Here is a 23,841-nt window from a genome sequence, read left to right as displayed (position 1 = left end):
AAACTCAATGCAGTTTAGGGATAAAATAATAAAAAGAGGTAACAGGGATCAATCTAAAAAAAAGAACAGCAACACTGATGGGAAGAAACAACCCCGCATTATAAAAAGCACATCACTCATTCTAGAGCCAGTAAATTCCCCATAAAGGCTTCTCCTGGAAACACTGTAAAAAAATAATGCAGCTTCCCCCTTGTTCTCTCTGCAAACCTAAACTGTTAGCTGCAACCATTCTGCTTTCAACATCAAAGCCACATCTGCAAAAACCCGCTATTAGTAAGACTGAAAGTGTCTCCTTCCAAAATTGCCAGAGTCCTTGGGTGACAAATGGAAACAGGTATGGGTTTAGTGAGGTCAGCATCCGATGGCCTGAACCCAACCCAGCTGCTCAATTTTTGTGCCCCTGCCCAGACGCGCTGCAGAAACCAGCAGGAGCTTCTTTAAATATCAGAAGTGGGAAAATCAATGGGTCAAAGACTTGGCAGAGGTTAAAACGCTTCTTTTCTTTCAAAGCAACCATGAACTCCCAGCAGTTTGGGGATGGGAGACTTTGCCCTCTCCCTGAGCAATGGTGGCGCTCGCCAGCCACACCCTGCAGCTTTTACAGGCTTATCAAAAACCCTGTACCCTTCAGGGTAAGATATAACACATCACAATTGGCCATCTCTGCATTAAGTCATAGTTGGCTGGTTTTACAGAACACACACTAATGCAGGGTTTATAAATCATAATGCTTGGGATCATACAACCTACTAAGCCAAATTCAAACAAATCACAGAGGGAAACCAGACCATTCATTTTAAGGGTTGAGTTTTTCCTCTTAGCATTTCCCACTCCAGTTATCAAACAAGGGGATTGGACCCAAGGATAAAATACTGAATTTCCTGGGGGAAAAAGCTCCTTGTGTTTAAACTCCGCATTTGCTTCATTAGACGATCCCTCTCAAGGACATATCTTAAATCTATCCCCCTCTTCCTTCTTTTTTATGATCTGATATATATTGGTGTGGTCCTTCCACGACCACCAAACTAGTTTAATTTTCCAGTCATGCTATGCTCAGTACAGAAGGGGAATATTCACGTATGTCCCTCTGGAATGTATTTAGTTCGGAAATTAAGTTAAGAAATACGACCATTAAAGCTTTACTTGATTAATTGCTAGAGAAGTTGAGACGCATATTGGCTTCCATTTGATGCTTTGGATGTTCTAGTTCAGGGTAGTAAAAGGAGGTAAAGAATACAAATTCAACCCTTTTTTTAAAAGGGTCTGGAACAGCCTTGCCACATGATTCCCTCCCATGCAGAATTAAATCTCATACATACATGCTATATTTGCCTGTGTGGATCAGACATTTCCTTGCATACACATTTCCATGCAAACATTTCAAGTCAGATTTTATGTTTCAAGTGAGCCAAAGCGGATGCAACTTCTGCAAAATTCAAAATTAAGCATGGCATCGTTCTGCAAACCTGAATGCACATTTTGGTAACACTACTGTGCTACTTTGTGTACAAAATATAACTCCATGTATAACTTTGTATGCAAAGTAACATTATACACAGACCATTGTCAAAGAGGAAACTGAAGCTGAATAGTCTTTGGCTGTTTCAGCAAGACAAGGATCCAGAATGTGCCTCCAAGTCAACTATGAAGCATATACAGGAAAGAAGAATATTTTGGAATGGATTTCACAGTCCCCAGACTATAATGCTATTGAAAATCTGTGGGAGATCTTGAATGTACAGGGATATTTCCTTATACATTCCCTAAGAATATTTCTCAGCTAGAAGGGTTCTGCAAGGAAGAGTGGGGGGGAAATCCAAAGCAAGAACAAGATTCTTAGCTGGCTACAGAAAACACTTTCAGGAAGCTGTTATTTCTGCCAAAGGAGGTGTTACGGAATACTGACTAGAAGGGTGTCCAAATCTTTGCACCTCCAGCATTCACTATTTTCTTGTTTTAATTCTGTAAACAATTGGCCATAAATAGTAATTAAGTATTCAGATTTGCAGAAAGATTGTGCGTTTAACTTTGTACCAAATCAAGGTTGCATCAGCTTCTGTTCACTTAGGGATTCACTGAAAATACAAGGGTGCTTGAACTTTTGCATACAACTGCAGTTTACATGTACTAGTTCTTTCAGCAGTGCCTGGATCAACGTTCCTGATTATTAAGATACTTGGTCCCTTCCACCAATGATCCTTCCTTCCCTCCTAAGCACAAAGAACATTGGGAAAGAAAGAAAGAAAGAAAGAAAGAAAGAAAGAAAGAAAGAAAGAAAGAAAGAAAGAAAGAAAGAAAGAAAGAAAGAAAGAAATCTGATAAAGAAGCACAAATCTCTGTCTTATAAACTACTACTTTCCCCTGCAGATTTTCATTGGCTAATTTAAATGTATAGGCAGGCATTTAAAAATGACTAGAGTACTGTACAGCTTAAGAAGAATGAGATAACCTGTGTGACAGCCCATTCAGGTACTAACTCTTGATGGATAGCTTCAAACTAACTTCTGTTCTTTAAGCCTGGGGGAGTGGACAGGCCTTTAAGCAAAGGTCACCTTGAAACACAAGGACTGTGGGCATTTGGATATTCAGGAAGAAGGAACCTCTCCATTCTAGAGAAGAACTAGCAACATGTTGGTTGGGTTCACATGACATTCTAGGCTAGGTTAAAGTGGGGTTGGGTAGTTCACATTTAGTTATCCTAGCATCATGTGTGAATCAGGAGACCACATGAAGTCATAACAGTGCTCTATTTCTGTTGGTAGAATATACATGCAGTACTTTATTTTTCAATCCATAGAATGGGTTGAAATGTAAATCTCCACATCTTGGAAAACTATGTATACCCTTCCAGATTCTTATGCTTAGAATCACATCCAACAAGCTATCTTAAACTTCCTTCAGCATTGCAAGAAAGGCAGTTCTTTTCAAGTATGTTTACTCTGAAGTAAATGCTTGTTCCCAGGTAAGCATGCAGAGACTTAATCATCCATGCACAAAGGCTGATGATTAAGCCAGTACATTTTTGCACAATGCCTTCCAGTTTTAGATAAATAAATCTTAATTTAAGCAGAAGAGTTGACCTTTGAAACATGTAGGATAAAATGACTAAGAGAGAAACAAGCTAATCTGGTTCCATGTAGTACCTTCAGAATATTCTCTAGTCTGGTGATGGCCAGCAACAGAGTGTTCCACAGGTAAGTGCAAACACTACTGCTCTGCAGCTCTTGCCCAGACAAGAGAATCACTCAAAGTTGGCTCTATTTGTGCAAGCCATGATTTATCCACCCCAAAAGCAACCAACCATCTCACGTTGAATACATTGGGTAGATTAGGCCATCATGTTAGCCATCATGTGGCTTGTTGGTTTTGACTTTGCCTGTTAGGGAAATGCAGCCACTGTGGTTTAGTGGCTTATGCAAATACAATCAATTAAATTAGAAACCCTGCTTGTCACCATAGTCCATATTAAAATTCTGGATGGGTGGGTCCCTGTGCCATTTTTGAGAAACACACAATTTCCATCTGGACTACTCTAAAATTAGGCTTATTTGAAGGATGCTTGGCTGGTGCACCCTAATGCCACATCATGGTAATAAGAAAAACCAAGTCTGGGGTCATACCGTATCCTCAGACAGCTCTTGCTCAACCAGAGGTTGGGGGTTTGCAAACAGCTGTGCTTATCTGGCTTCAGTAGCAATAAAACTGTTAAGCTTATCTCATGGTCATAAATCCAATCCAAGTAACACATACATAAAGGCTATCTTACCAGTTGACCATATCCACAGAAAAAACAGCCAAAGGGTGAATCCAGGCAAAGTTCCATGCACAGGTCAGGGAGCAAAGAAACATTCTAGGCCTTCACAAGCCAACATTGCTCCATCTCTCCAGCAAGCCCCGGCCTCTCTCTAAATAGCAGCAGCCTCTGATCCCATTCAGCACAGCTGGCTAGGGTCAGGTCTGGCTTCCTCTGGCAGATGACTCCTGAGGAACCCTTCTAGATCCAGCTGCTCTCTGCCTTCTGCTGCTCTCAAATACTTGAGGGCTGGGAGGTGGTGGCTTCAGGCTGGATTAGAGTAGGAACAACGAGGCTGGTTGGTGGCCACCATCGTTGCAGGGTCTGGCAACCCAGCGGGTGCTTCTGGCAATGCTTCCTCTTGGCCTTGTGGAGTCCAGGTCATGACGTGGTTGATTAAGTAAATCACAAGCAGCTGGCTTCACACAAGCCAAACCAACATTAAGCAGACTCTATGTCCTAGCATGATGCTGGCACTCAGCCCAGATGTTTGCCTAGAATGGTGTTTCTCAGCCTTGGCAACTTTAAGATGCATGGACTTGAGTTGAAGTCTACGCATCTTAAAGTTTCCAAAGTTGAGAAACACTGGCCTAGATCAAACTTGGGCAGGTGAAAGCTAACTTGACTTGGTGGAGGAGTAAGAATTGGAGTGAGTAATGTGTCTGGGATTTGATTTCCTTTTCTCTCCTTTCCTCTGTATTACATCCGTTTCTTTTCCTTTCTCTTCCTTGGTATTATGTCTGACTCCTTCCCTTCCCTTCCCTTCTCAGAAATATTACTGATTTTCTTTTCACATTACCTGTGCCCGTGGCTGAGGATTCTGGAAGTCCAAGCCCACACATCTGGAGGGTGCTCTCTGAACCAGCTGCTCCCCAGATGTGCTGGATTTTCCTCTCCTGGAGGAAAAAGGAAAAGAATTAGCGGTTGTCTTGCAGCATTGCACAGACGAGGATCGGCTGCAGTTGTAACCTGAAACCAGTTTAACATTCTCAATTGAGGGTGGATCCATAGAAGTGCAACTTAAGTTAGTGGTAGAGAGCTGAATCCTTTTTGGCTTGGATGTCTTCAGAGAAATATGCAACATCTGTCTGTTCAGGCCTGCAGGAAGATGTTTGAACATCAGGGTTCATTTGCACCATCCTTTTGAGAGCTGTCCAAAAATCTTAGGGCTTGAGACCTGCACATTCCAAATCTTTGGTCATTTCTATGTCCCCCCAACCTGTGGATTTCCACCCTGCTTTCTTCCTGTAGCCAATTTTGGGCTGATTTAATATCAGTACCGCTCAGTTTCACAGGACTTATATATGTAGGAGTCTTCCCCACTCCCCCCCCCCCAAAAAAAGCTGGAGAAAGATTAACTGTAGTGGGTAAGGGGCTAGGCTAGAAACCCGGAGATGGTGAGTTCTAGGCCTCCCTTAGGCATGAAAGCCGGCTGGGTGACTTTGGGCCAGTCTCTCAGCCAAACCCACCTCACAGGGTTGTTGTTGTGGGGAAAATAGAGGAGGCAGGCATATTGGGTGTTTGCTGCCAAAGATAGATAGATAGATAGATAGATAGATAGATAGATAGATAGATAGATAGATAGATAGATAGATAGATAAACAGGCAAGATTAAAAATCTAATAATAATAATTGGTGTTTCCTTTGCACTATTACTAGCTGACTTCATCAAGAAAGATTAGGCAAAATGGAAGTTCTGGACCAAAAATAATCAATTGTTAGCTACTAAACATATCTATCTATCTATTCTATCATCTGTCTATCTATTATCTATCTATCATCTGTTGTCTCTCTCTGTCTCCCTCTCTCTCTCCCCCCTAGATTGAAGGGCTCTGAAGAGGGAGAGGGGAAAAGCTGGCTGGAGGTCTTTGGGCCAGCCCCTCTTTCTCAGCCCAACCCACCTCACAAGGTTCTTGTGGGGAAAATAGGAGCTGGGAGCACTGGGCATGGATGCTGTCTTGAGTTGACCACAAGCAAAGGGATAACAAAATAAATCAACTGGGACTAGCATCAGTTGCTAACCTCACAACTTCCCCAAGTGAGGAAGCTGATAAGGGAAGCAGGCGACCTTGGAGCTCTGAAGCTAAGAGTTATCCGCTCTCACGTCGAGCAACCCAGCTCGTAACAGGCTGAAGGTGGCTTCATCCAAATCGGATTCCCGCTTCATCACCAGAGAGCTGGTGGTGTTCACGTGATCCTGGAGCAATGCCACATCCAGGAGCATTGTGGGCAAGTGTGACGGCAACTAGGCAATTGACCCAAGGCTGTTTGATGGGTGGACAAAGGACTATCACGGAGCATTGCTGGGATTTTGGCAGCTGGGTTAGAATACTCAATATCACCTGGGTGGATGAGTACTCTAATCTCATAACTCCCAAGAGGAAAAACTGTTAGTTTGGACATTACATGTTGAGCACGCAGCTGCTAAGAGGAGAGACACACCTTCTGTTGACGTTCATGAAAATCCCTCCCAAAGGAGGGAGAAATGACACCTGAGCAGTCTAGGATTCTCTGTCTCTAGGCTCCGCTCAGCAAATCTGGCTGCAAATGCAATCCAGAGTACCTGAAGATCCTCCTCGCTGGAGGCCGAAGAAGACTTCCTCCCAGATTGCTTTGAAGTTTGCAAGCATTGCTCTTGGAAAAGGGATGCCAATTTGAGGTCTCTTTCCAAGATCAGAGGGAGAAAGATCTGTCCTGTTAAGGACCAGATGGCCAACACTTTGAATAACCAGAAGTACTGTTCTTTCCAGCAGGAATAACCAGAAGTACTGTTCTTTCCAGCAGCTACGCCCCAACAAGGAAGTTTTCTGATTTGTGCAGGGATCAGAATGATGTGCATGAAAGCCAGAATTGGGGCTTTAGTGCATTCGGGCTGATTTGCCGTGGAATTCCGGGCCATTCCCAAGCACAGGTCAAACAGCTTACTCCCATCGTGAAGGCAAAACACCCTTTGGGAACTGGGGGACTGAAGGAGACACCTTCCTTCACAAACATCTGCCTATGTTTGAAGATGGGCAGCGATTGGAGGGTGCTCATTCTTGGGTGTGATGACTCAGGAAATCAGCTCCCCACTTCCAGAAAGACTGACTTAGTGCCTCTTTTCTTCTTGATTCAGATGCCAGGTGAAGACCTTTTAAAATTGCTGCCATTCTTTGTCTGTCTGTCTGTCTGTCTATCATCCATCCATCCATTTATAGTATCTATCATCCGTCATTTCATTGATCCATCCATCCATCCATCCATCCATCCATCCATCCATCCATCCATCCATCCATCCATCCATTTATAGTATCTATCATCCATCCATCCATCCATCCATCCATCCATCCATCCATCCATCCATCCATCTATAGTATCTATCATCCATCCATCCATCCATCCATCCATTTATAGTATCTACCATCCATCCATCCATCCATCCATCCATCCATCCATCCATCCATCCATCCATCCATCCATCCATCCATCCATCCATCCATCCAATCTATCTATCTATCTATCTATCTATCTATCTATCTATCTATCTATCTATCTATCTATCTATCATCTCCACATACCCACACAATATTTACACTTCACTGTCATAGTTCTGCAATGCTTTAATAATAAGCTATATCTCTGGATGGCTTACAGATCCAGAGCCATTTGCATTCATGGCTGGCTCTGCCCTTTCTGATCTGTTTATGCAACCTGCAAAGGTCAGAGCAATGCAATTCTGTAACCCCTGGATTATTATGGATTATTGTGTTATGCACAGCCATCTTTTGCAGCTTGGAAGCCATGGCATTTGGTGTGTTGCATAAAGCCTGCCTTTGGTGGTTTAATTAACAAACCAGGGTTAAGTAAGGTATGGCTTAGGGTGCTGTATGAATACAGACCCTGTCTATGATTGTCTCTTTCCAGACTGATGGAGAAAGTCCTCAAGGGGATGGAATCAGGGTTATCAAACCTTCCATCTCTATATCCTAGTATAAAATGCTCACCTTTAATCAGACGGGGGGAAATGAAATACTTGGGGAGTGACCATAATTTAAACTCTAGCCAAAGGAATTAAAGCAAAAATAGTATTTTCCCCAGTATAATTAATTGTTCCCTTTCCCCCACTTTTTAGAGCAGTGTTTCTCAACTTTGGCCATCTGAAGATGTGTGGACTTCAACTCCCAGAATTCCCCAGCCAGCCATGTCCACACATCTTCAAGTGGCCAAGGTGAGAAACCCTGCTTTAGAGGGTGGTCCCTGGCATGCCACTGAAAATCATGGGGGGGGTGGCTCTTGGCTGCAAAATGGTTGCCCATCCCAGGACTAAAGCAGGTTGAGGGGGGAGGGAAGGAGGGGTTACAAAGCCGAGATTTGGGCTCCCCACCATCCTTGGTAGAGAAGCTGTTTTCGAGGCGAGTTGCTGCATAGCCTCGGCTGGAAGTGGGGGGTGAGGCTGGAGCAGTGCCTGGTGAGGACCCAGGGCGTGGTTTTGCTCCAACATGCACAAATGCTCAAAGGCATTGGGGCTTACTGGAAGCCAGAAGGAAAGGCACAGAGGTGAGGAATGGAGGTTAGCAAAGGAGCAAAGGTAGCCGAGATAAAGAGGGAGGGAAGAGAGAAAGCAGGAAATGGGGAACAGCTGGTGGGGCTCCCAGGGGAGTCAAAAGGCAAAGACGGTCCCTGAGATGGGAGAAGAGTTAATTGTGTTTTGTTCCCAGCGAGCTGCAGTGTCTAGCCAAACACCCAGCGTGCTGCCAACACAGCCGAATGAAACCAGGGATAAGCGAATGAGCCCTGGGTTTCATGGCCCATCGGTTGCTTCCAGAAAAGCAAATCAGGGAGAGACCAGAGCTCCAGCAGGATCCAAATGCCCCTTGTCCTTGAAGCCAGGTGAGGAGAAGCCAGGTGAAGTCTCCATTTTCTGAGGACCAGACGTGCCTGTAGCCCTAAGAGAGGAAAAGGGGACCTCTGAGCCCAAGCAGAGGGCAGCTTCCTAATCATGTGGGTGCCTGTTTTTCAGATACTTGGAAATGAGTCAAGAACCCTTCACGCTGAGCTTGACTCGTATCTCCATCTTGTTTTTCTGGCCACAACACGGAAGTAGTTTCTCCTTGCCTTCTTCTGAGTGTGGAGGTCGCCATGCTGCCTAAATCTCTGCCTTAGAGGATTTGGGGGAAAATAATCTGTGCTAGCAGAGAAGACCCCACCCCACTCCCTTAAAGAAAACGGCAGTAAAAAAATGATGCAGCAGTTAATATAAATAACCTCTAATCAATCATCAGGGCCAGAGGAATCTGGTAGGGAATATTCTATAGGGGTTCAGGAGAGAAATGAGCAACTAAACCAGTGTTTCTCAACCTTGGCAACTTTAAGACGGGTAGCCTTCAACATCCAGAATTCCCCAGCCAGCAAGCTGGCTGGGGAATTCTGGGAGTTGAAGTCCACCTGTCTTAAAGTTGCCAAGGTTGAGAAACACTGTCCTATTGTGATGTCTACCTGCAAGTTGGACCAGGCAGGAGGGGTAAGGCCCTATCTCTGGACTCCTGATTAAGAAAGAAGTAGGAAGTTGCTTTATTCTGGCTGGTTCACACATTGTACCACACTGGGGTTTGCTGACTATGGCTTGTGAAATAACCCCCCAATTATGGCTTATAGACAAAAAGCAATGCACGAACTTAAGCCTAAGGAAGCAATGCCGTGTGAGCAATGCTTATTTATGGAGCAGTGCTTGGCGCTGCAGCCTGTTGTGAGTCGGGTGATGTGCTGCCAAGCTCCCAAGCTGGCTGGAGAACATTCTTTGGGTGTCACGGCAAGCCAGCTACCTGGAATGTCTGCAGGGTTTATGGGCTGCTTGCACAGTAGGTCAGGGAAAGTGATGTTTTCCAAGGAGGAAATGATGCAGGAACTAAACTGAAAGGCATTGAACCTCAATGCAAGAAAGTCCCCTACACATGCCTAGAGATACCCTTTTCCTTTCACAGACTAGGATGAAGCCCTAGCAGTGAAAAACTCATGACAGCATCTATCATTTTAGCCCTTTCAGTCAGATTATAATCCTTCAATTGGGTTATATAATCCTTCTGTTGGGTTGGGTTCACTCAACATGGTTGACCCGATTTGTAAATTAACCTATTTTGTGGTTTTGCACGAGACATGGAACCCTAACTGGAGCACGTAGATTGGGTTTGCACAACACATTAAGCCACTAAAAATTCAACCAAGGTTCAAATGAACTAAGCTAGAATAAGGTGCCAGTGCACTTGTTTGGTCTTGAACAGACCTGGTTAAGCATGTAATGAGATTGAAGTGTAATCCGGTGAAAGAATAAGTAGGTTGAGACCATCTGGGAAGGGCTGTACCAAGATGATAAATTCCTTCTATTTCTTTATTTGTTGGATTTCTATCCTGCCTTTCCTCCAAGACAGGGTTCCTCAACCTCAGCAACTTTAAGATGGGTGGACTTCAACTCCCAGAATTCCCCAGCCAGCCATGGGAGTTGAAGTCCACCCAACTTAAGGTTGCTGAGGTTGAGGAATCCTGCTCCAGGAAGTCTACATGGTCGTCCCTCCCCCCACTTTTCAGCACAGCCACAACTCCTGTGAAGTAGGTAGAGCTGAGAGCCCAAAGTCACCCATGGAGTTTCTATGAATCTGGGTCTCCTTGCTGCTAGTCCAACCCTTTACCCAATACATGAAGCCATTTTTCCAAAACAAGTTCTCTAACTAGCCTCCCTGCCTATAAATATGTGGGTTTCTATCTCATTCTTCTGCAACTCCACCCCACGCACACACCCACCAACAATCCTGTAAGGTAAGGTTGGGCTGAGAACGAGTGAGTGGCTGCAAATTCCCCAGGAGTTCCTAGGTCTCCTCATTCCTAGTTGAACTTAATCGCTACACCATATCAAATCTGAGGGACCACTGCCATTACGCAATAAGGCTTCACCCAGAAAGATTCTACCCTTGGGGTGTTTGTATGTGGTCACTCATGGTTGGCAACTTCAGAAGCAAGTATGACTCTCCAGACACACACACTTGTTTTCCTGGTGATCAAGGCCCACTGCAATGCTACCTTGGCCTCCATTGCATCTCCTCTGGCAGGCTCTGGGTGAGCCATTCCCACCAGGGGGGACATTATATCCCATCAGACTGTCCCACTCAACAGCTGTCTCCAATCCATTCTGGTAAAGTTATGCTGGCAGATACCCATTTCTCCCCTTTTTATGACCAGTTTTCAAGGGAATCACAGCTTTCATATGCTGATGTAAACCATGTGTTTCAAGACTCTAGAATTATTAGTTGTCAAGGACAGGGAAGAGAAGCAGAGACTTGTTACATAAAAAAGACTGAGAAGCATCTGCTGACTGAAACTGACAGAGCTGTGAAATTGACTAGATTGGATTTCTGATAAGGTTGGGGTATGAAATGGACCAGAGCAGTGTTTCTCAACCTTGGCAGATTGAAGATGGGTGGACTTCAACTCCCAGAATCCCCTAGCCAGAAGTCCACCCATCTTCAAGTTGCCATGGTTGAGAAACACTGGACTAGAGAAAGGCCAAAGAAGGAGGGGATACTGCTGATTTCCGCTTCTCCCAAGGTAAGGATGGGCAGGAAAGGACTGACTTCATTTGAAAGAATGGATTCCCTAGAACTAAGGAATGATATATAGAAGGTGGATGGAAGATTAGACTAAGGAATCCCCTTTTGGCAGCCCCTCCTACATCCTCCACTGTGGACTCCTAAAAGTGCAGGCAAGGTAGTCCCATTCCAAGCACAGCAGAAGTTGTAGCTCTTGGAACGTGGTCCAGTATCAACGCTGTCCCGGATGCTGCGATACCCATTTCCTGGCATTCAGCAAAGCTCTTGCCATTTTTAACTCATCTTCTAATGAAGGTCACCATGGTAACAGCAGTGTCCACAGGGTATGGTCCAAAAGTCAAGATGGCAACTATGACCGTGCATTCAAATCTCCCCTTCTGGCCATCACCTTGAATTTTTGGACCACACCCTGCAGACACCCCTGAACGGTTGCCCAAGTTTCACCATCACTGTCGTTCATCAGGCAGGACCTCGCCTCTCTTAGTTTCAATCTGCAAGTCCCAACAATTTGGGAAACAGCAAGTCAGTTGTTTGTGAGCACATGGTCATGGACCTTCAGAGGCTGAGAATGGGCCTTCTAGCTCTCCTGGAATTCCCTGCTTGGGTAAACAAGCCCGTTTCCCTGCCCCTCTCTCTTGTTTCCTAATTGCACTGATTCCCCCCCCCCCTTTGCTCCATGTCCAGTTCTGTTCTATTTCACACCATTTAATAATGGGACAGTTGTTCCCAGCTCCCAAGTCTGGCTGGACTTAGCAAATGATGTCAAGCATCCTACTCGTATCACGTGTCCTCCTCAATGAGCTGCTAATGAGTTGCCAATTACTCTTGGCACCAGCGGTGCCCTCCGGGCTCTGGGGCATCAGGAGAATTAAAGCAGGCAGCTTTTCAGGGCTTGGGGAATAAATCATCTGGTTTTAAAGCTCCTGTAGAGATCAAGAGCTGCCTTGTTTTGGTTGGGGGGGAGGATGTCAGATTAATCCAAATTTAATCGTACTGCAGGCATTCTGGTGTCATGTAAATGTTCTGGAGCAAGAATCCCATAATTCCCAGCCCTTAAGGCGGGGGCATCTGTAGGGAAAGGTACAAAAGTCATCATGTTGGCCACAAGTGATGTGATTGAAGCAACACAAAAAGCAGAGCTTCAATTGCATCGTTGTGGCTGTCATCTTGACCTTTTTACCATACTCTGCAGACATCCCTGCATTCTGGCCACTAGTGGGGATCATGGGAGTTGTAGTTCAGTACAGCAAAGGGCAGCCCATTGTCTACCCATGTTCTAAACCAGTGTTTCTCAACCTTAGCCACTTGAAGGTGTATGGACTTCAACCCCCACTTTTCAGAGCACTGTTTCTCAACCTGGGCGGCTTTAAGATGGGTGGACTTCAACTCCCAGAATTCCCCAGCCAGCAAGGCTGCCTGGGGAATTCTGGAAGTTGAAGTCCACCCATCTTAAAGCCGCCCAAGTTGAGAAACACTGTTCTAAACAAAAGAGGTCCTCGGATGCTAGGCATCCAGAAGGAAGTTCCTGGTCATGATCCTAAGAGAGGTGAAGGTTGATAGGAAAGTAGACACGTCTAAATGTTTCAGTCCAAAGTTCCTGTACTCAGAGGTGGCAACCTGAGGCTCCACTTGATGCAACTGTAGGAGTTTGATTTGTTTTTTCTCGAATGGCCCACTGGGTGGGGAGGAAGAGTGAGAGAGCGAGACGGAATTCATTATCCACACATTTACTCTTGGCTGAGCAAGTTGTTTTGAACTTCGCCATTTGTAGTTTAGCTGATGGATCAATGCAATGTATGATCCCAGCCAACTATGTTTTATTCAATGAACGATGGTTAAGCAAATCATGTTGCTGTGCAGTGTTTGGAGCTCTGCCTATGCTCAGCACTGTTTTAACTCGGTCCTTGTCCAAGAAATCCTTCCTGTTCTCTGTGGCGTCCTGCTTTAACCTACTGTCGGTTTCAACGTTATCATCGTAACCCTCTCTCCACACAAGAGCAAGTCTTAGGTTTAAACCCGTGTTTTTCAAACTTGGCCACTTTTGAGATGGGTGGACTTCTGGGTGTGGAAGTCCACACCTCTTAAAGTGTCCAGGTTTGAAAAACACAGGTTTAAACTGTGATTCTGTGGTACCTCTCCACCCCCTGAGGGCCCCAGTGTGGGGGGAAAGCTATTACGCCTCCATCCACAAGCACACCGCAGTACAGAAATGAAGGAAAAGAAGATCTGAATGCCACAGTTCTGCCTTGGAAAGTTCCCAGCAGTGAATTTGGAGGTCTGAGAGTCAGAAATGTGGCTGGGGAGCAAGTTGGAAGCCTTGCAAATGACAAGAAAAGAAAAGGGGGAAAAAAAGGATAACGTCTACTCCACCTTTCTCAGAAGTGAATTGAGGCACAGTCAAGATGCTTTTTCATCCAGGAACAATTCAGTGTCCTCTAGGTACACCTGGAAAAAAATTTTCTTTTCTATTTTTAAATTCTCTGCCCTGAAAAAGGTATTGGGCAAAAAATAGCTGTGAACACGTAGGTGCCTTGCTGCCAGGGGACTGCATCAACAGTGCTTGCTGGAGGACCCCCGTGCCATGCTTTGAACTTGTCTTGAAGGCCCCTTGCTCAAAGGGTGGAGTCTCTGCACCACCTTTAGAAAAATGATGCTGCCATCGAAAACCCAGTATTTTGCAAGTGAAGAATGAAACTAAGTATAGGCTTATTGACTTGTACCTCCTTTGTTACTCCCACACCAAAGATCCTGGCCAGAGAGCTTACACGTGTATGTACAAACTTCACTATTTTTTTTTTTTTGGTTCCTTCAAGTCAATGTTCTTGGCAAGATTTCAGAAGGGGTTGGCCGTAGCCTTCTTCTTCCTAGGGCTGAGAGGGAGGGACTGGCCCAAGATCACCCAGCCAGCTTCGTGCCCAAAGCAGGACTAGAACTCAGGTCTCCCAGTTTCTAGCCCGGTGCCTTAACCTCTACAGCAAACTGGCTCTCACACAAACTTCACAGGGTTCACAAATTGCACCAGAACCTGAATGGGATTTCTTCAACAGCGTATTGTGTGAATCCAAGCACTTGAGTTGTGAATCAAGGTTTCTTGGGGTGTAGAAACCCAGCCAATATGGTTTATTCAGCAAACCATGAATTATAATTTCTAGCTTACAGCAACATGGGCACCAGATCCCTGTTGACAGCTTTCTTCTGCAGGCTGTGGGTGATATTCTCTCTGACTGTCTGTCCCGTGTGAATGTAAAAGCTTAAGAAGTGCATGTGGGTTTGTCTGCTTGTTTACATGGATGTAAAAGCCATGAGGAATTGTCTGGTCCTCTGGTCCGATACTTAATCCCGGTAAATGAAACTTGCTTGCTGCGTCATGATACATGGCTGGTTATAAACTAAATGATGGTTTAGGGTTCACTGATGTACGAGTGTACTAACATCCAGGGAACAAGGACCACCGTTAATTTGTACAAGAATGGCTGTCCAACTTTCTGGCTCGGGGGCTTACACAATCCGATAATAGAGGCAGGGGGGAAACCAGAGGAACAGAATCTGAATGGGATCAATTGAGAGAAGACCCAATTCTTGCCATTATATGTATGTAGGCTTGATAGCAGTACGGGGCTGTCTTCTAACATCTGGTGTCCTGCAGTTCTGTTGACCTTCAATTCCCTAATACCCAGCCACAGTATATTGCCAGCTTTTATGGCAGATAGGAACTTAACAGAGAACTAACATTTTCGGCAGCAACCTGGTGTTTCTGGTAGCAGGCAGGTTTCTGGGCCACTGAAGACTGAAGATATGGAAAAATCATGGACAGAGTAGCCTTCAGATTATAATTCAAGCAGAATACTGAATATAAATTACGGAGGGAGGGACAGGTGGGAATTTTAATAAGGATGGAAAGGACTGGATTAAAAAAAAGGAGTGGAATGTGGAAGAAATTGAAACAGGCAATTCTGTTCATGCAGGCAATAAATGTTGGGTTTTAATCTCTTAGCTAATGGAATCAGAGCAGTGGTGCAAAACCCTGGTTTTAAAATACTGTATGTGGTTCCAATTAGGGCTATAAAAGATCTACTGTATATTTGTGTGTGCCGAGTAGATGGCTAGCTTCAAAACTCCCCAAATGAGTCAAGAGTCTACCAAGAAACAAAAGCCCACATAAAATACAAACCAGGGTAGATCACTTTTAAAAAGAGAGCTTACCTCGGGAGAATTTTCATTTTTGAAACCGGCTGTATTAGAGAAGCACACAATGATGTGCGTTAAAAAAAAAGGTTCTTCGGCGATTTCTGTTAACCTAAGACTTAAATGAATTACCTAAATTAAAGGAAGATGTGCAGAAAACCTCTTTACATTATAAGACACTGCAAATGTAAATGGTACGGATTGGCATTTACTCTTCTTTTTATGGACTTCAAAAAATCCTTTTAAAAAACCTGCTAGACTGGAATACGGCCCTGTTAAATGCAGCCTGTAATATGCACAAGATTTCGGGTTATTTGCTTTTTGCCTGGTCATGGAAAAGATACCATCAAGGAAAGTGGGCAATGGGAGAATGAAAAGGGAATCTGAAAAGATGTATGTCTGACCAGATTATAACATTTCTCTCTCATAACCTCTGTTTTCTAAATGGCAACTGTCAGAAGTGTCTACATCAGTGTTCCTCAACCTCAGCAAAGGTGAGCTGTGTGGACTTCAACTCCCAGAACTCCCCAGCCAGCATGGTTGGCTGGGGAGTTCTGGGAGTTGAAGTCCACACAGCTCACCGTTGCTGAGGTTGAGGAACACTGGTCTATATGATTGAAGTTCTGCCTCTTTTTTACCTGCACAATGGCAGGCAGAAAAGGGGCAGAGCTGTCCTCACATGGACACCATCTTGACTTTTTTGACACGCCCCCTCCTGAAGTTGAATATGAGTTGAGAACTGGACAGTCTTGTTGGAAGGAGGAGGTTTCGACTAGGAGACACAGACTCTTAAGCCTTTTAATAAAATTGGTTAGGTAGTCTGAAAACCTGCTACCAGACTTCTCCTGATTTTTGGCAATCATAGACCAGGCTGGCTTTCCTCTTAGAATGCCTAACTGCATCTCAGTACCTGCTAGAACAGTGTTTCTTAACCTCAGCAACTTTAAGATGTGTGGACTTCAACTCCCAGAATTCCCCAACCAGCCATGCTGGCTGGGGAATTCTGGGAGTTGAAATCCACACATCTGAATGCTGCTGAAATTGAGAAACACTGTGCTAGAGACATGCCGTAAAGAAGGACAGGGAGATTTCCATCTGGGCTGGAGCAAGGAATCGGTATGACTACAGGGACTGGGTTCAAATGTTGCACAAAGCTATCATGTGGCTTGTTTAATTTTGGCTTAGCGGGTGATCTCCATGTAGTCAGTTTGAGTACTCCAATAAACCCTCGTTAAGCAAATGTGGCGCAACGTGGAGGGGTGAACCGGGTTGTAACTTAGTAGGTTTGGACTTAGTAGGTCAGAGGAACGGAGTGAGGGTGGATTGCAAATTGGGCTTCATGGCACAGCCTAAGGGAAGGCAACTTCTGTTAGCTTGCAGGATCCACAAGGGAGTGGAGCAAGGTGTTCGTTTGGGGGGGGTTTGAAGTGGAGAAATGGATGCCTTAAGCATCTTCCAGACTTCAGACACCATTTTTGTTTCTTAAGTCCTCCTCCCACCAAGAAAGGATGCTGGAGGCTGTACCTTTTGCACCCCTGCTGTAGCATCATGTTCAACCAGGCCCCTTGTCCTAAAGATTCCTTTGAGTGAGATGCTATTTGTGGTGACCTCATGGACATGTCCATGCAGCGTTCTTGGCAACAGGATAGAAATGGTTTGCCCTTGGCTTCTTCCAACTTCCTGTCTAGCCTACAGCCCTGAACTTCATGGTGGTCACCCATCCATGTACTGACCAGGTCTGACCCTGCTTAGCTTTTTACAATCGGCCATGGTTGGCTTGGACATTGCTACCTGCCAATGTATCAGTCAATCCATCCATCCATCCATCCATCCATCCATCCATCCATCCATCCATCCATCCATCTATCAATCATGCTTAAAATAAGTTTTGGCTCAGTGCAAAGTGTGGACTCAGTCCAAAAGACTCATCCTGAGTAGTGCATTACTGCTGTTCCTCTTCCACAGAGGGAAGCATAGCAAGTCTGACCCCAAATCCATGACTTGCTCAGCTAAGCTTACACCCACCCAGGTCCTGCTTGAGTCTTTGGAAATGAACTACGGGGGACTAGCAGCCAGGGCTAAACCAGGACAGAGAATGGGTGGCAGCGGGAGTGACCTCAGAAAGGAGTCATGCATGAGCTACGAAAGCATGGGCTGACACATTTAGAGCAAGGAGAAGGATGTCTGCAAAGGGAGGTTTTCAGACTGCCTTTGGGATTTTATTCCCCGAAGGACACAAAGACTAGGTTGGCCCAAGATGCTAGGCTAGCCAAAACGGGGTGGAGAGCTTTATGGCTCGGTGTATTGTAGAAACTATTGTCCTAGCATCCTGGGTGAATAAAGCCAACATGTGGTTTATTTGGTTGTGATATGTAAATATAGGAATGGTGTTTTGAGAACCTGGGTTTCGGATTTTGGGTGAACTCAGCCAATATGTTGCTGGATTCCTATGACATCAAGGTTGTGTGAGGGAACCTGCTTTCTATTCTGCTGGTTTCTACATCAAACTTGAATTATGGGGCCCTAGATCACCCACAAAGATCCTCAGTTAGGCCCCTGTTTAGATTCTATGCAACCATCAGAATTGCCAACTTCCAAAGGTTGCCTTCTTAGCCAGTTAGCCTCTTAGTGTATGTGCATATATGTTTAGTTTGGGTGAAAATACAGGGCATTATTTTAAGAGTATTTGGTCTTCGGTTACTCTTCCTCAATCCCTCTTAATGATTGCCCACTGCGAGTAAAAAGAAAAGGCAAAAACCAACTGGTTTGTATTTCTGAGTAAAAATGCTTCCGACAGAGTAGAAAGGCTCATCCAACAGCGATGGAGAAAGAGAAGCCCAGAAGTGAATTTTCCTAAGATTTGATTACTTGGATAATCTTATGTTTCTTCTACCATTTTTTTTTAAAAATTGGTATTTGCATTTTATGTTGTTATTTCACAGTTTATACTACCCAGCTTGCTCATTTTAATCTCTTTTCTCTTCTGTCGCACATGGATAGCCTGATCTAGCATCTTAGCATTTATTGATTTAATATTGCCTTTTAGCCTAAACTCTTTGTTTGTAGGTACCCTGATACTGTCAATTTAGCTTTGCGCATTCGAACGCCCATTCCCTTTTGCACTGGTTAATGACCGCAATAAAGTTATTTCGATGACAGATGACAGAAATCTCCCTCTTGCTCGCTTCCAGCATGACCATGAGTGCCGCTTCCATTGAACAAGAGCCGTCACGCAAGCTGGCCTGCTGTGGAGTTCCCCTGATTACGGAGGACATGCAGTCCCTGGCTATCCGCACACTTTCTGGCACGGACATCAACAAGCACTACGACCTCATCCGTGAGCTGGGGAAGGGAACCTACGGGAAGGTAGATCTGGTCTCCCATAAGAGCACGGGTGAGTTCCATGGAGGGGCAGAATGTGATGTCTCTCCCTTCCCTCGTCATGGTCCACACTTCTAATTTATTAAAAATGGCAAACAAACAAATGAAAATAATCCACTTGCTCATCTGCTAACCGCTGGGTGAATTCTGGGGAAAAACAGGCTAAGGCAAGGAAACTTAAGTCATTCCCAGCTCAGGAAAATTCATGGGTGGCAGAGAAAGAGATGGAGTTACAGGAATACCTTCTGCAGGTGTCCACTAGAAGGCACAATGACATTGCACCATTATGACCTCATTGCTATGCAACATAAGGGATGATGTCATGGCATAGCCATCTGTAGGGGAACAGAATGCAAACCCAGCTTGTACATGATGATGTCATCACCCAAATGTCACAATGTCAGATGTTGGGACACAAGAATGCAATGGCAACATTTGTGGGATTAAGTGTTTTCACTTTGGTGTCATCAGTTTGTAACAGATGCCGCTGGCCACTTGCTCCCCCCATTGCATGACACTCTCCCATGCCTGTATATGGTGAGATATTTCTAACATCCTACATTATGGCTAAATATGATATACTGTATCAATTTGACCAGTATCTTCTGGTTTAGCCCAGATTTTAGCAAGATAGAATTCAACAGCTGACAATTTCAGGTAGACTGATTCATTGGAAATCCAGGGTTACAAAACAGTCCATCATTTAAAGAAGCATTGCTTTAATATATAATATACAGGAAGTCCTCATTTAGCAACCCCAATTGAGATTGGCAACTTGGTTGTTAAGCGAACCAGTCACTAACCTGCAACTCTGCTTACAATCTTCTTTCAGCTTTCCTTTGCTTTACAGACCTGCAAAGGTTGTAAATGTGAGGATTGGCCGTAAAGCTACTTTTTCATCACCATCGTAACTGCAAACAGTTGCTAAATGAGGCAGTAATTAAACAAGGACTATATGTATAATATTTGCATTTTTTTATTGCTTTGTTTTGCTGTGCATCTCCTAAAGTCCTTTGGGATCAATTGTTCATAAATAACTTAATCATAAATAATGCTAAATCAAGGTCTGTTTAATCAGGGTTTTATTAAATAGACCCCAATTAGCTGGGTTTACACAATACATTAAGCATAACCCATGGTTATAAACTGTAGTGTCTCAATTCATGCGATATGCTAAGCCAAACCTAACCAACAAATCGTGACTTAACTAGCATAGAGTTGTAGCCCAAGGAAAACTCTTGAACACTGGGGACCATTTATTACCTACTGAATAAATAAATCCATCATGGTACGGCTAACTGAGTCTGTAGGAAAACTTCAATCCTATTAAAAGGTCAGTTTTTGAGTGGTCACCCTTATCTCACATGGACAGTGATTTCTGGAACCATTTTATTTCCTTGCCCACGTCATCCAGAGAGTTGCTCAGAATCTTCTTTCTTCCACCATTTTCCCCATCCACAGGCACCAAGATGGCTCTGAAATTTGTCAACAAGAACAAGACCAAACTGAAGAATTTCTTGAGGGAGTTCAGCATTACCAATACTTTATCTTCAAGCCCTTTCATCATCAAAGTTTTTGATGTCGTCTTTGAGACTGAGGACTGCTATGTTTTTGCCCAGGAATACGCCCCTGGAGGAGACCTTTTCGACATCATTCCTCCACAGGTAGGTGAACCTTGGTTGCCACTTCTTGCCCTGAATCAAAGGGGGTGCAAGATGTCTTTTAATATAATCCCAAGATGGTTGACTGGGTGTATCTCTGTTTCCTGAAGCTATTTCATGGAATCTTGATCAAGTTATGATATAAACCATATGGTCTGTGGACCAAGTGTGATCTCCTCATCTGGTCTACAGCTTCATCTTGTTTCCTGCACAGAAATTACTTCTAATTTTCCCATGAGAAGATGATTTCAAGAGTTGGGAAGGCTGGGCAGGGGAAGATTAACTTATCCCTGACATAACAATTCTCATAGATGGCCCCGACTACTTGTATTTGAACTCCATCCCCTTTTTTGTCTTTCCTTCCCCACCCACCCATAGCAAGGATCCCCTGAAAGGTTTGCTGCAAGGGCTACAGGATCATTTTGCAACTTTTTTAAGCAATAGAGGTAATCCATGCCAAGGAGAGTCAAGATGGTCCAGATGGTCAGACTGTCTGGGCCATCACTTCCCAAATCCCTGCGTATTGGCTGGGGCTGAGGAGCATTGTCATGGAACGTATCCACTACAGTTCAGTGCTGTTGACACTACACATATTTTTGGATTTTGCAAGCCATAGATGGAAGTCAGCTTGGAAGACTGGGTTAGGATGCTCCATTAGGGTGAAACTAATTTGCTGTCTAAGGTAGTCCCCAGTGAGTTCCGTTCCCAAGGTCTGTCCTTAAGTCAAATGTGTATGTAAGTCGGAATAGTATTATTGTACAGGTAGTATTGTGTAATTAACTCAAACCATTGGGTATTTAACTCAATGATTGTTTATTTAACTTGACATTTGCTACAATAGGCTCTGTTCTTAACTATGGGTTGTCCTTAAACTTGGTGTTCTTAATCTGGGGCTATCTGTACTGCCTTCCTTATGGAACCTGAAGAATGTATGTTCCCATCACAGAACATCAAGCACTCTGAACATGTACAGGCAGGAGACAGCAGGTGATATTCTGACCAATTAGAGCTTACAACTGGCTATATCCCCAAAGCACCCATTTGAGGAAGGAATACGCCCCCTCCCCGGCTGCCATTGTGCAAGAGCACTCCCAACATGTTCTCAACATTCCAAGGGTTCCCATCATTCCCTAAAGGGTGCAGATCTTTACACCACTGCTTACAGTCCTGGCAAGGAGATTTGCATTTCATCCCCATGGGGGAGACAGTGGGGAAATGAGGGGGATGAGCCCTAACCCTGCTCCATTTCTTGAAGTAGGCTACCCAAACATCTGCCTGTCATAACCTGGTCTTTCTGTACACTTTTCTTGCTTCTGGGTGGGGACTGGAAGGGAGGGAGGGAGGGAGGGAGGAAGGAAGGAAGGAAGGAAGGAAGGAAGGAAGGAAGGAAGGAAGGAAGGAAGGAAGGAAGGAAGGAAGGAAGGAAGGAAGGAAGGAAGGAAGGAGTGGACTGAAGTATAATGTGAGGCCATCCTTGGCTTGGGCAGTTCCAGCTGTAAACTCAGTTCTCAACGTCTTTCTGTGCCTGCAGGTGGGGCTTCCAGAGGACATGGTGAAGCGCTGTGTGCAACAGCTGGGCCTGGCGCTGGACTACATGCACAGCAAAAACTTGGTGCACCGGGACATCAAGCCGGAAAATGTCCTCCTGTTTGACCGTGACTGCCGGCGCGTCAAGCTGGCTGACTTTGGCATGACGCGCAAGGTAGGGTGCCGGGTGAAGCGCATCAGCGGCACCATCCCGTACACAGCGCCAGAGGTGTGCCAGGCGGGCCGGGCTGAGGGTTTCACTGTGGACGCCAGCATCGACGTGTGGGCTTTCGGGGTGCTGATCTTTTGCGTGCTGACGGGCAACTTCCCCTGGGAAGCGGCCACGGCATCAGATTCTTTCTTTGAGGAGTTTGTAAGGTGGCAAAAGGGACGCCTGGCGGGCCTCCCCTCCCAGTGGCGCCGCTTCACGGACAACGCGCTGCGGATGTTCCAGCGCTTGTTGGCCCTCGACCCGGAAAAGCGCTGCCCGGTGAAGGAGCTCTTTCTCTTCATCAAGTACGACCTGATGTCCGAGATGCGCCGGCGGCCCTCCTATCGCTCCCGCAAGCACACCGGGGACAAGCTCTCGGCCGGTCCTCACCGCCACGAGACGCCCAGTGGTTGCACCCCAACCCCGCTCAAGAGGACCATCCTGACGGAGGGCAGCGTCTCCCGGCTTGCTGCTTCGGAGCCCGGTCTCCCTTCCCCTGGGGGAGGAAACAGAACTGATGGCCGGGCAGACAAGGGGAAAGGCCAGATGGTTTTGGCCACAGCCATTGAGATCTGCGTCTGAGGAGGGCGTGGCACGTGAGCCAAGCATTCCGATATCAGCACCGCGCCTTCTTCTGCCCTGGGATAGGCGGGGTGGAGAAGGAATCTTTTTTTAAGAGACTGGGATCTCTGTCTTTCAGAACAAAAAGCAAACAATACAACAGGAAACCAAGTGGGGGAAAAAGATAGTTTATCCAAATTATTTGAAGGATGCAAACGGTTAGTGGCTGGGCAGTTAAGGCCGCAGTAGAAGTAGGCATCATGTGAAAATCAGGATGGGGGGAGGGTGATGCAAGAAAAGGACTGGGTGGGCGGTGGGTGCTAACGGGGGGAATTGGAGCAATTGGTGAGCTCATGGCACCCATTTCATCCAAACAGAAGTTGCTGTTGGGTGGTTTGGGGGGGGGGAAGGGGTGGGGAGGGGGGAAGGGAAGGGAGGGGAGGGGAAGGGAAGGGAAGCCCCGGCAAAGACATAAGGAAGGGATGAAGGGATAGAAATAGGGCAGAATAATCTTTCTGATCTGGCAACTGGGGCTCCCCCCCCAAAGAGTTGATGCAGAGTCAAGAGAGTTGTCTTGCTGACCTCTTGATGTATGGACCTATAACTCCCATCATCCCTGCTGTGCTGGCTGGTTGGGGAATGATGGGAGTTCCCATCCTATGTACTTGAAGGGTGTCTTGGGCAACGGTTTGACCTTCAGGTCAGTTGGAGCCCCCTAGGAGGACATGAAGCTGGATTTCATAGAGTCTTGCTGCTCAGATGTTCTGGGGGATGTTGAACAGAATGAGAGACTTCTGTGACCTACAGCCTGTGAGGTGGGGCTAGAATGAATTCTCCCCATGAGAGGCTGATGACTTGCCTAGGGGGATCTCGGCAGCATCGGCCATTGTCCCTTGTCTAGCTCCTTGTTCCAAGTTCAAGGTGACCTCTCGGATGTCCTCCAAG

At 45.4% G+C, this 23,841-nt stretch overlaps 1 protein-coding gene across 1 annotated transcript in view; it reads left to right on the top strand.

Annotated features, from left to right (window-relative positions):
* Nucleotides 1-23,189, top strand: part of SBK1 (SH3 domain binding kinase 1) — a 65,462-nt gene extending 42,273 nt beyond the window's left edge. The window contains exons 2-4 of the mRNA XM_088151004.1: nucleotides 18,747-18,949; nucleotides 20,398-20,600; nucleotides 22,129-23,189. Coding sequence (XP_088007130.1) covers nucleotides 18,747-18,949; nucleotides 20,398-20,600; nucleotides 22,129-22,917 — 1,195 coding nt within the window. The 3' untranslated portion in view covers nucleotides 22,918-23,189. The remainder of the gene's footprint in view (nucleotides 1-18,746; nucleotides 18,950-20,397; nucleotides 20,601-22,128) is intronic.
* The last annotated feature ends 652 nt before the right edge of the window (nucleotides 23,190-23,841 follow it).

This window comes from Python bivittatus, unplaced genomic scaffold (genome assembly GCF_059951505.1).
Source record: "Python bivittatus isolate LINGU-HERP-01145 unplaced genomic scaffold, Pbiv_v1 ctg000640_np1212, whole genome shotgun sequence".
In the NCBI taxonomy this organism is placed as follows: Eukaryota; Metazoa; Chordata; class Lepidosauria; order Squamata; family Pythonidae; genus Python; species Python bivittatus.
This window is presented reverse-complemented; position numbering and strand designations above follow the sequence as displayed.